We start from the raw sequence: 11,870 nt of genomic DNA, 5'->3' as shown, positions 1-11,870 counted from the left end.
TGAGACTTCAAATCGGCGTAAGTTACTAGACTAGTAAGTTCTATTGTTATCATACTCGGCAACTTACTCTTCATCTTTTGCGGAGTAAGTTGGCGAGTATCTCATAATTTCGTGACTTCCAAATGTGCGTAAGTTACTAGACTAGTAAAGTTACGCCGCAGCTTTTGTTATTTACTCGGCAACGTACTCTTCATCGTTGGAGGAGTAAGTTGGCGAGTAAGCATGTCGATTCATATAGATAGAGGAGAAAATCATTGATCATGTTGATATTGATGAGATTTCGGAAGTAAATAATAAGATATTTCGCATTAGAGCGTATTCTGCCAGTGGAGCGTCTCGTATGCAGCACCGCAAACCTTTCGGAACATTTTAAGTCATATATATAGTGCTTACGAATGCATGTTGGATTCCATTTGTATTTTCAGTAGATAGCATAATTATAGTAGGCCTACCATTTAAATTTTACTATAGAGTCAAAGTCCCGTTACTTTATGCTTTTGTGCCAAATAAATATTCCCGTCACACGACTGGATACAAATACAATGACAGAAATGGGGAGCCATTATTATACAAGAGGCCCCCAAAATGAGACCCATATTTGCGGCTTATCATGACATACGGTCATTTGAAGTACCAAGCTGGTCTTTGCAGGGGTTGGTTTGCTAACTAACACCCCTTCCCCAAAAAAGAAAATTCTAACCCCTAAAACCAACTTCACAAAGAAAATGTCAACACCCTAAAACAAATCCCCTAAAAAAAAACCCTGACCCCCAGTATAAAATTGTAAATGGCCCGGTAAACACACAATTTTACCCTTATTTGGGCAAAAATAAATGATTTTTTTTTGTCTTTTTCCCTACTACAACTGACCCTGATACGCGACTGAACATGTAAACTACTTTGACCCCAAAAGGATTTTTACAAGAACTACACTGCTGAGTCCCCCACCCCCGGTGACAAAATATATATCATAATCATAAACCTATAGGCCTACTACAAAGCACGCGAAATACACTGATATGGTATTTAGTTTGTACCGGGGTATTTAGTGACATAACACTGCCTATTGTTAAATTTGAATAACAATTGACTGCGTGGTTAAAAACGTGATATTAAAGGTGCTGATTGGGATTTACTGCTCCATTAACGAAGATACTAAAGAAGTAGTTACTCGCCAGATACGCTTCAGCGCAAGTCACAAAAATACTAGTTTAGTAAGATACGCGACAGTTGCGGAGTAGTTACTAAAGAAGTAAGCTACTAAACTAGTAAGTTACGCGGATTTGGTGCACTCAGCGGAGCGAGTATGAATTTCATATGGCGTTACCTGAATGGTTGACATAGGGATGTACGGATATCAACTGGAATAGCCCAATACAGACTTACCACAGATAGACACGGGACAGTATGACCATCGAGTTTCCGGATCTGTAGTGTAACACCAAGGGCCATTAGGATCTTCATCCGGATTACGACAATAGTTGTGTTCGCCAAGACCAGTGTCCGGATAGTTTTCTGGTGTATTGAAGTGTTCGTAGGGATATTGTGCTGTCCAGGATTGACATTCTATGCCATTTATGGTTTGATGAACTGAACCACGATAGTCACGGCCAAATAGATCAAAGTAGCATTCTGATGCTGTGGGCATAGTAAGCAAAACAAATACAAAGTTTCATATTGTTTCGAAATCCTAATTTTAAAACTAAACCAAATTGGGGCATTTTATTTATTTTGTTTTTGTAATAGATGCACTATGGGGTATGAAGGAAATCCCTTCCGTCTTTACATGGAATGATTCCATGTTATTCCATCTTTGTCAATTCCATGCTTGCCTATTGGCTTGCTTGTTAAAAATATAGTAAACCAGGAACTTGGAGCAAGATGAGAGCCAGATAGCCAATTTTCGAAATCCTAATTTTAAAACTAAACCAAATTGGGGCATTTTTATTTATTTTGTTTTTGTAATAGATGCACTATCTAAGCCTGTACATTATGACACCACATTGAATCCCATGTGACCTCCAGAAGTAAAGTTACACGCATTTGATTAGACGAAGGTACAGTTTTAAAAGTAACAAACTGCCCTATACACGTCTGATCAGAGCATGCGACGACAATGTACAGCCATTATGGACAATAACGGTGGCCACACAAGATTTGATGGGATCAAAAGAATTTAAACAAATGGAACTAAATAAAACTGAAACAAAAGAACTGAAAAAATAAAATAAAAGTTGTGAAAAGCACAGAGAAGAAACAATGAAATGAAAACTAATTGCTTCAAATAAAACTTGACTTGATGTACGAATATCAACTGGAATAGCCCAATACAGACTTACCACAGATAGACACCGGGCAGTATTCCAATCGAATTTCGGGATTTGTAGTGTAACACCAAGGGCCACGGGGCGCATCATCCGGATTACGACAATAGTTGTGTTCGCCAAGACCAGTGTCCGAATAGTTTTCTGGTGTACGGTCATGTTCGTGGGGATATTGTGCTGTCCAGGATTGACATTCCATGCCATTTATGGTTTGATTAACTGAACCACGATAGTCACGCCCAAGTGGGTCAAAGTAACATTCTGATGCTGTATGCAAAAAAAGAACAATAATAACAAGAAAAATTCAAATAAACAAACAAACAAAAATACAAACAGGGTCAAATTTCAAAAGTTATGAATTGTGATGCTAGATATAAGCGGCGGAAGCTGGGTCGGGCGGTGTCAGAGGCGACACGCCCCTAAATGGAGACTCCCAAGCCCTTAAAATTCCTTATAGAAGAGCAAGTAGAGCAAAAGTGCTCCATCTAGCGAGAAGAATTTTCTTCAATAAACACCACGTTCTGGGCAAAAGTAAAATTGTGCTCACTGGCTCGGTAAATTCTAAAATTACCTTCACTGCACTTGCGCTAAAGTAGTCTGAAATTAAAATCTGCTCGTCCCTCCATTAATGTGATTTGTTCCGCCGCCATTGCATCAATTGGTTGGTTGAACTGCAACTTTTATTTTGACTTCGGCTTTCTGATAACACCCGTTGCCATTTCTTTAGAGTAAACGGGCTGTATAGGCCCGGTTTTTTAACGGTTCTAATTATCCGAATAGTACGGACTGCACGATTTTGTAGGCGCTGTAGACGGGCAATATCTTTAACGTTGCATCCAAACCCGGGATCCAAAATTGACAAATTGAGCTTTTCCATCTTATAACATAGGATCGTTTACCACGGCTTCATATGACTATTAAACTTTTAATGACGGGTTTGGATATCGTTTGGAAGTACGTTTCTTTATCAGGTTATGGAGCAACATACATTATATATAGGTTAGAAAGACAAAGGTTAAGCCAACTGTGCCGATATTCCACCCTATCTGTTGCTTTTTATAAAGCGATCACATTTTAGACATAATATATTTCTAATGGAAAACAAATTACCCTTTTTCCCCAATATACAAGAACATAATTATGTTATATCGTGCCATGCAAATCAAGTCAATGAATCCGTTGGCTAATCAGTGTAATACCTTTATCTTCATCTCGACATGATCTATCCGCCAAACATGGCAAACGGAAAGAGAGCAGCAAGTATAAGAAAAGCGCCAACCTCAACTTCCTTTGTGGAACTTGGTATAAAGTGTTTTGTTGGTTTGTTTTTAGGGGATAATGGCGACAATGACGGGGACCTGTATAATTTGGGTTGCTTGCTTATGGGTCAGTCCAGAGGATGATTTAAGCACTTCCCAGCGCAAGCCTTGCGGTTAGCACAGCTGTGTGAGTGAACATGACACCACTGCCCGCCCACTGCATACACACGTGCATGGTTAAATTTGAATTTGGACAGATATATTTACAATAAAAACACCTTCAAAAAGTTGGTCGATTTCACATTTTATGTTATCTACAGAAGGCGTGAATTATCCTTCATGCATACATCACTTTAGATCTGAAATCGACCAAGTAATAATGACACACGGGCAATTCTAAAACAACATCTTTTGCACAGAGTTCAATGGGATTTGAAAAGTAAAGTGGCAATTGAAACTCTAGTGATAACACTTTTACAGTGCATGATGGGGCTTCCTTAAATCATACTCTGGGGTCAGTCCATGCCAAAACAGATTGAGTGTACACCCAGCCTCTTGGATTTTGCTCTCATTTGGCTCAGGGGTACCTTTCATGGATCCCTAGGTGAGATCACAAGAAAAAAAATCAAATTTCGTTTCGTTTGCGAATGGTGAATCTTATTGGGAATCTAAAGTGGTCCAAATGACAAAGTGCTCTCTTTGATAGGCATTTTCTTCTTATTTGAATCAGTAGTGACCCTCTTGTTGAATGATGTCACTCACTGGCTGTGTCTGAAATGCCTAATGCCAACAAAGATAGATTTTTGAATTGGTATTTCGGGGGGGGGTGTCAAAATCAGCACTTCGTACAGTTCAATCAACTTATTTTTGATTTTGAAGGACCTATGATAATGTCACAGTGCACTTAAAGTCTTAACTATATTCAGAATGGATTAACCACCCAGCAAACACAAAAACGTTTTAAAAACGTTTTAAATAAGTTATATTTTGGCTTTTGGTTTAGGTAAAAACGTTTTAATAACATTAAAATGTCGGGTTATGTAAAGGTCATGATAACGTTTTAAAACGTTTTGTATGAAAACACACTACAACAATATTTTTAAATGTTTTCAAAAATGTTATTGTAAACTATTTTTGCAAACATTTTTGCCAAATATTGTGTCAATACTTAAATAACATTATGTTAAAATATTTGAACCCAGCAAACACAGAAATGTTCTTAAAATGTTTTTTTTTTTCAAAACCTTTTAATAACATTTAAATGTCGGGTTATATAAAGGTCATGAAAACGTTTATTGAAAATATTTTGGGCAAACATTTTCGCAAAATATTTTTTCAACCCCAAAATAACATTCTGTTTAGAATGTTTTGTATCAAGTTTTCAAGAATGTTTTTGGAATGTTATTAAAACGTTTTTATACCCTTTATATAACCCGACATTTAAACGTTTTCTGACAACCTTTTATAACCTTTTGCGAATGATGTCGAAAACGTTTTGTGTTTGCTGGGCATGTGCCAATGCCTCATTTCAAATATTGCGTTTTCAAATATTGAGTATAATAGTTTTGGTTTTGATTTTGGTCACGTGGTTTCCTATTATCCTGCCTAACCTCTTGACTCACACGATTATTGATATCTTTGTTTCTACCTTTTGTTAGAAACTTAAAACCACGATAGTCACGGCCAAGTAGATCAAAGTAGCATTCTGATGCTGTGGGCATGGTAGGCAAAACAAATACAAAGTTTCATATTGTTTCGAAATCCTAATTTTAAAACTAAACCAAATTGGGGTATTTTTATTTATTTTGTTTTTGTAATAGATGCACTATCTAAGCCTGCACATTATGACACCCCATTGAATCCCGTGTGACCTCCAGAAGTAAAGTTCCACGCATTTGATTAGACGAAGGTCCAGTTTTAAAAGTGACAAACTGCCCTATACACGTCTGATCGGAGCATGCGACGATAATGTACAGCCATTATGGACAATAACGGTGGCCACACAAGATATTGATGGGATCAAAAGAATTTAAACAAAAGGAAGTAAAGAAAACTGACCCAAAAGAACTGAAAAAATAAAATAAACGTTGTGAAAAGCACAGAGAAGGAAATAAAAACGTATTGCTTTAAATTAAACTTGACTTGATGTACGAATATCAAATAGAATAGCCCAATACAGACTTACCACAGATAGACACCGGGCAGTATTCCAATCGAATTTCGGGATTTGTAGTGTAACACCAAGGGCCATTGGGCGCATCATCCGGATTACGACAATAGTTGTGTTCGCCAAGACCAGTGTCCGGAAAGTTTTCTGGTGTACGGTCATGTCCGTGGGGATATTGTGCTGTCCAAGATTGACATTCCATGCCATGTATGGTTTGATGAACTGAACCACGATAGTCACGGCCAAGTAGATCAAAGTAGCATTCTGATGCTGTGGGCAAGGTAGGCAAAACAAATACAAAGTTTCATATTGTTTCGAAATCCTAATTTTAAAACTAAACCAAATTGGGGCATTTTTATTTATTTTGTTTTTGTAATAGATGCACTATGGGGTATGAAGGTAATCCCTTCCGTCTTTACAAGGAATGATTCCATGTTATTCCATCTTTGTCAATTCCATGCTTGCCTATTGGCTTGCTTGTTAAAAATATAGTAAACCAGGAACTTGGAGCAAGATGAGAGCCAGATAGCCAATTTTCTTGGTATTAGTAAAAAGCAGCAAGTTTAAAAAGCCCCCACCTCGGCTCACTTTTTGAAACTTGGTCCCATTTGTAAAAGATAGTGATTTAAACTTGGTCATAATTATCAACTTAAAACATTTCCAGAAGTGTTATGTGTCTTTAATGTGACGATGCGATATTAAGTTGTTAGCATTCTGGAACGATCAGAAAGGTTATTATGTTGTTCTTGGCCAAAATCCTACATATGTTTTGTTTTATAATAATTATTAAGTTCATGATCAATGATTGAATTAAACGAATAACAAGTAGGCATGTTAATGGCAATGATGCTATTGTTTAAACGTTAAAAACACCGATTTGCTGTTGATATTCAAAATGGGACCAAGTTTCAAAAGTGAGCCGAGGTGGGGGCTTTTTAAACTTGCTGCTTTCTTTACGTTGTCAACGTTTTTTTGGTGGATTTTCTTTCTTTTTATGAATGTAGCCAAGCAGCTCTAAGCTTGGAAAGTCATCGGGTTACGAAGTACTCCATAAAACGAATAAAACGAAAAATAGATGTTTGAAATTATGTTATCCTTGATTTATGACAGTAAATAATTTAATAAAACTTTATCAGCCGTTTATTTTAAAACTTGCTGGTCACAGCTACCGCGTGACTGTAATGTTAATAGGGATACATATACATTTTAATAAACCCAATGTTAACGATGCCAGCGAGACACAGAGCGTGTTTATAGTGAATAAAATGTTTTACTATAACATGTACAATATTACAATCTAAAATGGCGACATTTGCAGGTAGATTCAGGTCTACATAATATGAAACAAAAGTTTGTTAAGATTGTATTGATATATTGATTCACAATAGAATCAAAGTAGATTTCTATTTCATTTCAATATTGGCGATGATCGATCTGCAATACACATGATTAAGGTGGTGACAATGGATTAAACCAAAAGTGTAAAAAGCTGGTAATAAACTAAAAACACGATCATGATTGTTTGAATGAAATCGAAAACTCGTTTAACAGAGTTTTTTCATGACAAGTTATTATAAGAATACTAGCTATTGTGTTAACTTATAATAGTGTGTATTGCTGTTTATTGAAATGAAATAATTTTTTAAAGAAAAGTATCTATAGGCCTTCAATACTTAATAATTTATTCTCGCAAAAAAGGGCATGCGCCTACATTATATATATACGTAAAAGTTATTGTAGACTCATTTGAGTTACTCGTGCAAAGAACTTCACGACATAAAGGGTTCTTTCACTGACAACATTATACATAAGAAATGTGTGAAAATGAGCCGCAAAGCTATCTTGTCACTTAAGGGAGGTGTAATGAGCGTGAACCTGGTTTGGATTCCAGAGGGAGTGTGCCTGTAAGGCTGCGTTCACATAGAAGTATACTATTCGGGTATACGGTGCACGTTTTGCAGGTGCACGCGTATAGCTTAAAATCGAGCAAGGCAATTTCATAGTACCGGGTCACATAAGGCTACGATCGCATAGAAGTATACTATTCGGGTATACGATGCACGTTTTGCAGATGCACGCGTATAGCTTAAATCGAGCAAGGTAATTTCATAGTACCGGGTCACATAAGAGCTATTCGAAAAGGCCGTATACCTGCGTATAGTATAGTATAGTGGGAATCGTGCGTGTTCGATTTTAGTGCAACGTATACCGTCCTAATTTTAAAAAACCTATACCATATGTGGGCAAATTAATTTTTTTAATAGATGCACTATCTAATGCTGCACATTATGACACCTCATTGAATGCAATGTGACCTCAAGAAGTAAAGTTACAAGCATTTGATAAGACGAAGAAAATGGGTAACTGATATACTCGCCATTCGCTATATGAAATACGCTCATTCGATCAGGCTGAGTTCACATAGTATACTCCTATATGAACTCAGCCTGATCGAATGAGCGTATTTTATAGCGAATACCGTATACCGTATACTTCTATGTGAACTCAGCCTAACAGACACAGCCACCAGAAAAGGACCAGCTCAGATCGCGCGCCAAATAAGTTTGCAGTCCAGAAATTTCTTTTTTTTTTCTTAGCCTTGCAAAAAATAGGCAGAGCTGGGAATCGAACCCGGGACCTCCGTGTTGTAAAACCTAGTGCGTTACCACTGAGCCAACTGACAATTTGCTATGAGAAGTTTGATAGTAATCCTTGATATTGCTGAATAGAATAAATCAATACTGATAGGCCTATTTATCTAATGTACGATGCTATTCAAATTTAATAGACGTTCCATAGGGGCCTATAAACTAGGAATATAATGTGAAATGACTATCAATCGATCAATCAATCAAGTTTTCAAGTTATCAACAATCAATCAATCAATCAATCAATCAATAATAAACCGACGTATCATGGAATATTACAAACTACTAACTAATATACCAAATAAATAAATAAATAAATAAATAGGCATGGGCCTAAATAAATAAATAAATACAGAATGCAGAATGCTGTTAGTATTTTATTTGCAAAATTCCAAACATTCTATTATAATTTTCTGCTATACACGCAAAGGACCTGTGCCTTTAATATGTCCGTGCCTAATCAACAATGAGTCTTTCACCATGCTCACACACCATGTTATCCCTGTAGCATCTACTGACCAAGTCCTAACAACTCAATGAAATGGATGCTATAACGTACCCAATCAAGCGAACATATCAAGGTCATATCAGGGCGTTATACAAAGAATGGTCAAAGGTCAACGTTTCCAAAGAAGTATAGTCATAGATGTAGACACAAGCTTTCGTGCGGGAAACATAAACACATAGTCGTCAGTCGTGTGGTTTTTATGAGACTTGATACGGCGCTGAAGTCTATGGCTGTCCCAAAATCAGTTCCAGGCCCGGTTTCCAGATGGCAATGTGTGTGTTGTTACAAGGAATGCAAACTCATTTTATCAATGAGTGAACCACATAGAGGAATACGACATCTATCGTGACCCAATCTGCATTCTGTTGCCTGCAAAAGCCGACGATCAGGTAAAATTCTAAAAGCAGCGTGACTAGATATTTGCGTTAATTTCATGATACGTGTAAAACGCATTGAAAACGCCAAATTGCAGTCATAAAATATATAATATTAGTAGGGATGACCACTGTTAATACAGTTTCCACTAGAACGATTTTTCATTTACTGTGTGCGTGCACTCAGACACGTATTGTCTATGGAGAAAGTGATCGATACAAGAAATCCCAGGCCTGTTAAATGGCGTACATACTTGTTTTGATCCAAATGTAGGCATATATCAGGGTGTTTCAAGAAATTCCTGATTCCACCAGAAAACATTAACCAAACTTTTTCCTGTTTGGTCAGTAACTAGAGAGGACCTTCCTTCATGAAGAGATCAACTTTTTTTTTTGATAATTTTAATGAGATGAGAACTACAACAGGTTGAAGTGACACCATTCCGTGCATCAGGTGTTCAAACGCAATTATCTCCGAATTTGGAGTGAATCAGACAAGCAAACTTACATACTCATAAAATTTAACTATTTTTGAAGACAAAATGTGCAGGATGTTAAGAAATTTAAGAATGTTTAAGCCTACCGCGGCCCATCTCAAATCTTTTACTTCCCCGTGCACTACTCACTACCTAGTCTGTGTTACAGACCGTGTACCTATATCCATAGGGAGAGAAACTACTGGGAACCACACACTCTCGGAAACCATAGTGGGCACATGCACACACAGTGTATTGCTCAATGTAGTAAATATAACCTTTGAGTTGGAGCAAATTTCTCAAAATTGGTAGTGATTAATGTTACCAAACTTATGCCATGATGAAATATAATAATTTTTGAAGATAAAATGTGCTGACCTTAAAAGATTGAACAATGTTTAAGACTACCGCTATTCATTTGAAATAATGCACTTATTGTTCATCTCTTCTATGGAGATATTTTCCATGGCGGCCATCTATGATCATGCTTGAGGTTTCACCAAACAAACCATGGGTTTTGAGGTCTTGTATTTTTTGTTGTATGTCAACAAAATCGATTAAATTTTCAGGATGATCTTATTTTCATGTTGTTATAAGCAAATATAATGTTCCAGATAACGCTAGTTAATAAATACATTAAGAAAAAGTACCTTAAAGTTGCACTTTCTGTTAGTATTCCTTTTGGACTTTAACTTTTAACATGTTCTAGCAGCCCTATATAAAACCGTGACACTCGAAAGGCCATATCTCTGGAATGAAACGTCCGATTAAGATTATTTAAACGCCAAAATGTTTCTTTCATCAATTCCAAGCCAATAAGTTAGGTCTGAATCAATTTAAAAGTACTTCAATTTTTAGTGGACATGCCTAATATTAGTAAATCACCCAATCGAATGCTAACGTAGGTATGTGGAAAAGAACTGCAATAACAATAACAAACTATACGCCCAAAGAGTTGTCTTTGGCATGTCGCTTTTTTGAAATATCACCAAAATATCAAATTTTGGAAAAACGCCCCAAAATTTGAAACAAACACGAACCTTATCCATAAAACGAATAAAACGAAAATAGATGTTTGAAATTATGTTATCCTTGATTTATGACAGTAAATAATTTAATAAAACTTTATCAGCCGTTTATTTTAAAACTTGCTGGTCACAGCTACCGCGTGACTGTAATGTTAATAGGATACATATACATTTTAATAAACCCAATGTTAACGATGCCAGCGAGACACAGAGCGTGTTTATAGTGAATAAAATGTTTTACTATAACATGTACAATATTACAATCTAAAATGGCGACATTTGCAGGTAGATTCAGGTCTACATAATATGAAACAAAAGTTTGTTAAGATTGTATTGATATATTGATTCACAATAGAATCAAAGTAGATTTCTATTTCATTTCAATATTGGCGATGATCGATCTGCAATACACATGATTAAGGTGGTGACAATGGATTAAACCAAAAGTGTAAAAAGCTGGTAATAAACTAAAAACACGATCATGATTGTTTGAATGAAATCGAAAACTCGTTTAACAGAGTTTTTTCATGACAAGTTATTATAAGAATACTAGCTATTGTGTTAACTTATAATAGTGTGTATTGCTGTTTATTGAAATGAAATAATTTTTTAAAGAAAAGTATCTATAGGCCTTCAATACTTAATAATTTATTCTCGCAAAAAAGGGCATGCGCCTACATTATATATATACGTAAAAGTTATTGTAGACTCATTTGAGTTACTCGTGCAAAGAACTTCACGACATAAAGGGTTCTTTCACTGACAACATTATACATAAGAAATGTGTGAAAATGAGCCGCAAAGCTATCTTGTCACTTAAGGGAGGTGTAATGAGCGTGAACCTGGTTTGGATTCCAGAGGGAGTGTGCCTGTAAGGCTGCGTTCACATAGAAGTATACTATTCGGGTATACGGTGCACGTTTTGCAGGTGCACGCGTATAGCTTAAAATCGAGCAAGGCAATTTCATAGTACCGTGTCACATAAGGCTACGATCGCATAGAAGTATACTATTCGGGTATACGATGCACGTTTTGCAGATGCACGCGTATAGCTTAAATCGAGCAAGGTAATTTCATAGTACCGGG

The 11,870-nt window shown here is 36.4% G+C and overlaps 1 protein-coding gene across 1 annotated transcript in view; it reads right to left on the bottom strand.

Moving 5' to 3' along the window:
- Positions 1-519: 519 nt before the first annotated feature.
- Positions 520-11,870, bottom strand: part of LOC140140510 (plasminogen-like) — a 28,925-nt gene continuing 17,574 nt past the window's right edge. Inside the window, exons 3-6 of the mRNA XM_072162271.1 lie at positions 5,769-6,020; positions 2,340-2,591; positions 1,387-1,638; positions 520-527 (exon numbers count right to left, since the gene is read on the bottom strand). Coding sequence (XP_072018372.1) covers positions 520-527; positions 1,387-1,638; positions 2,340-2,591; positions 5,769-6,020 — 764 coding nt within the window. The remainder of the gene's footprint in view (positions 528-1,386; positions 1,639-2,339; positions 2,592-5,768; positions 6,021-11,870) is intronic.

Source organism: Amphiura filiformis, chromosome 2 (genome assembly GCF_039555335.1).
Source record: "Amphiura filiformis chromosome 2, Afil_fr2py, whole genome shotgun sequence".
NCBI classification, from domain to species: Eukaryota; Metazoa; Echinodermata; class Ophiuroidea; order Amphilepidida; family Amphiuridae; genus Amphiura; species Amphiura filiformis.
This window is presented reverse-complemented; position numbering and strand designations above follow the sequence as displayed.